The 3,869-nt window shown below is 53.4% G+C and overlaps 1 protein-coding gene across 1 annotated transcript; it reads left to right on the top strand.

The window, feature by feature from the left end:
• Window positions 1-1,892: 1,892 nt before the first annotated feature.
• LOC120725477 (kelch repeat and BTB domain-containing protein 11-like) lies at window positions 1,893-3,581 on the top strand. The gene has a single exon (XM_040018442.1). It carries the CDS (start codon window positions 2,133-2,135, stop codon window positions 3,300-3,302), a length of 1,170 nt encoding a protein of 389 aa, XP_039874376.1. The 5' UTR covers window positions 1,893-2,132; the 3' UTR covers window positions 3,303-3,581.
• Window positions 3,582-3,869: the final 288 nt, after the last annotated feature.

Genomic DNA, 3,869 nt, shown 5'->3' with positions numbered 1-3,869 from the left:
TGATGACTTGGATGACTGAGAACCTTCACAGTCCACTTAAGACTGTTTTTTAGCTTCCAGCTAATTCAGGTGTTTCCTCCCGTTTTGTTTGGTTTGATCAGACGAAGCTCTGCAGTCAAAACTGACACACCTGGCTCACTTGTGTGTGTTGACGACTTACCTGCTGCTGCTGCTTCCTGTGTCTCTCTGAGCGAGGTTCAGCACATCTGCACACAGCTGTGTCTCTGAGTGTTGAACAGCAGGAGGAGCCAATGGCTCGCTAACCGCTCAGATAATGCTCATGTCTGTGTCTGCTCACAGACTCAAGACTCACACCTGGAGCCAGGTAACTCCCAGCAGGTTTCTACACTGTGGGAGGGGCCGGGGTACCTGGGAGGGGCGGTCTGCACTGGGATTCCTGTTAGAGATCCTGTTACACAGCGTGATCGGCTTATCTGAGGTCTGTGTGTGAAAAGAAACTTCAGAGGTGAGCTCACGTCAGATACGACACAGCCACCTGTGAGCTCCCGAAGGTGTCCACAGGCACACCTGTCACTGGATCTGATGGACGGAGAACAGGAAGGTCATCGAGTGAACTCAGCTGCTCACACCAGGAGGCGAGGGGAGGCCCCAAGCAGCTGCTCAAGGTGTGACTGTTATCACGCAGATATTCCCCATCATTAGGATTTATGTCTTCATCACTCATGCTGCCTGTTTGAACTCACCTGACCCTTGACCTGCAGCAGGTCTGAAAGTGTGACATTATCAGGTGACATCATACCTCTAAAGCTTCATAACTGATGCTTCACCACCTGCTCAGCTTTTGTTTAGGATAAGATAACCTTTATTAGTCCCACATGTGGTCAAGGCAGAAAGTGGACACTACAAAGTTAAGAGCAGCAAAAATTAAGAAAAACAATAGAATTGTATAAAATAAAAAAGAATAAAATACTATGTTCCAGGCAGTGTAAACTAAAATGTTCGGATGTACGGTCCAAAGAATGTACAGAATAAAATCTAAAAATTTAATAAGGACATCTGTAAAAATATACATATATGTACGTAAACAACAGCATCAGAAATGCTCCAGAAAAATTGCACATTGTGCCCAGCAGTAATAGTTTCACCCGAGAATTGCTCATGTTGCATCAGATAAATTGCACTTTGTAACATTGTACATCAGGGAGACTGGGCGAAGGCTATCAGGTGTATTAGATGTGTGTGTGTGTGTGTCTGTCTGCATTTGTGTGGTCATCTGTAAAGTCTTTATTGTGGAGTCTGACAGCATATGGAAGGAAAGACCAGCAGAGTCTCTCCATCCCACATTGTGGGTGCCACAACCTGCCACTGAAGGAACTGCTCAGTACTGTCAGAGTCTCCTGCATGCAGTGGGAGATGTTGTCCAACAGGGATGACAGCTTAGCCACCATTCTTCTTTCACTCACCACCTCCACTAGGTCCAGAGGGTATCCTAGAACAGACCAGAGAGCAGACCAGACCATAAAAGATGACTGAGGCTACCACAGAGTCATACAAGGTCTTCAGAAGTCGGCCCTTCACTCCAAAAGACCTGAGCCTCCACAGTTACAACAGATACAACCTGCTCTGCCCTTTTCCGTAGAGAGCATTTATTGTTCAGATGAACACCAAGGTATCTGTAGCTATGTACAGCCTCAAATGAACTGAATTTATTCTTTATTGTTTATTTATTTTGCCAATTTTGTTTCCTCAGATGAGATTAAAGTGTCAGATTATTATTATAAGAATCACCTCAGACACAGGTGGGAATGTTTGTGTTTGGTGCATCAGACTGAAGCTCAGACATGGGGGACAGAAAAGAACCAGCTCGGTGTTTTTCGCTCGGTCTCATTTTTTTCCCTTCTTAATCTCAAACAGCGCTGATGACGTCACAGAGACGGGCTCGTGCAGCAGTGTATCTGAGGGCGTTCTCACACAGGTGAACCCCGCGCGTTCTCACGGCGCTGATAACCGGAGTGCTGCAGGGCGTGCCCCCCGGTCCTCCCCACGGTGTGCAGAGACATTGTCGCGTGAACGGAGTCCAGAGAGGAGGAGGTGCGCGCGGGCACGAAGGTCTTTGTACACAGGCAGCAGCCGAGGGTGTGATCTGCAGACACGTCACCGTCAGAGCCGCCATGGACCAGGACCTGGACCGGAACACGGCCGCGGGCACGCGCTGCGAGCCCGGCTCAGCCTCCGAGGGAACGCGGATCAGCGCGCAGGACTGCCACGAGCTGCTGAGCAGAGCCAAGCGGGACCGCGCAGAGGACGAGCAGGAGCGCGTGTACAGCTACATGAGCGCGCACTACCTGAAGGTGCTCCGTGCTCCCGCGCTGTACGGCCGTCTGAGCGCTGCGGAGCGCGCACTGATCTTGAGCAGGAGGACGGAGTGGGCGGGGCTAGAGGCGGGGGAGGGGGTTCTGGCAGTGGCGGAGAGCGGGGAGGAGGCGCGCGGCCCGCGGCGCGTGCTGTTCCTGCACCCGAGTGCGCGGCGCTGGGAGGAGCTGACCCGCCTCCCGGAAGAGGCCCCACCCACCGGCTCTGGAATGTGCACTCTCTTCAATTACCTGTTCATGGCGGGCGGTCTGCGGGGGGGGCAGGCCCAGGACAGTGTGCTGTGTTTCGACCCGCTGAGCGGGCGCTGGAGTGGCGTGCGGCCGCTGAGCGAGCCGCGCTGCCAGCTGCGACTGGTGGGTGTGGACGGGCTGCTGTACGCGGTGGGCGGGGGCTGCCTGCTGAGTGTGGAGCGCTACGACCCACGCGCCGACAGGTGGAGCCATGTGGCGCCACTGCCCAAAGGCTCGTTCGCGGTGGCGCATGAGGCCACGGCGTGCGACGGCCAGCTGTTTGTTTCGGGGGGGTCGCTCTTCTACCGCCTGCTGCGCTACGACCCCCGCCGCGATGAGTGGGAGGAGTGCCCGTTCAACGAGAGCCGCCGCCGCTCCGCCGACATGGTCGCGCACCGCGGCCTCGTTTACCGCTTCGACGTGGACCGCGAACGTGCCGAGGTCAGCGTGCACAGGTACAGCACAGTGGTGAAGGTGTGGCTCGAGGCCGCCACTTTTCCGCTGGAAAATGCACTGCCATTCCGCTGCGCTGTGCTCGGCGACCGGATCTACTGCGTCAACCGCAGCCGCACGCTGCAGTTCCACATCGGCGAGGAGGAGGCCGGCTTCCTGCCCGAGGCCCTGCCAGCCCCCGGCGGGGCCCGGGGCAACCTGGTGCCCTTTGTCCTCAGCCTGCCCCAGAACACTCTTGCCTCTGATCATGGATCACAGACCATGACCTCTGACCCTGGCATTTAAGATCTGCAGTCAGGCTGCTTGGCCCCTCCTTGTCGTCGCTGTGCCTTCTTGTTCCTAACTTTGACGATGAGAATGTTTCCTGCGTGTGCATGGGTGGCAGCGGGCCGAGCTGGGACTGTTTTTATTCGGACACTTCCTGTTTGGTTTGTGACTGAAGCTGTCAGAAAGGATGCTGCTGCTCGTGAGGAGCTGAAGCGTGTGTTTAGAGTTATTGATGTCGGACTTTGATCATGGCTCCTGATGCTGCATGTCGATCAATAAAGCAGAAATCTGAGTGAACGCAAGTGTGTGTGTTTCATGTGACATCATCACCTGTCAGGAGGAAGGACACATTAGTAAACATTGATGTGCAAAAACCTATTTCATCTTACTAAGTAGTACTGAAGTTCATTTTCACTCTGCTGATGGACTCAATAACTTCACATATTATTCCAATGTGGAAGTTAATGTAAAGTTAACTGTGACACACTTTTGAGCTGTTTAAAATGTTTTTGATGCTTGACGTTAACAAACATCCTGAGAGAGCTCCACACCCACTAAATACGGAACAGGGAAATTAATAATAAT

Source organism: Simochromis diagramma, unplaced genomic scaffold (genome assembly GCF_900408965.1).
Source record: "Simochromis diagramma unplaced genomic scaffold, fSimDia1.1 OVJJ01000802.1, whole genome shotgun sequence".
NCBI lineage: Eukaryota > Metazoa > Chordata > Actinopteri > Cichliformes > Cichlidae > Simochromis > Simochromis diagramma.
Note: the sequence above shows the minus strand (reverse complement) of the source record. Positions and strands in the feature narration are given on the sequence as shown.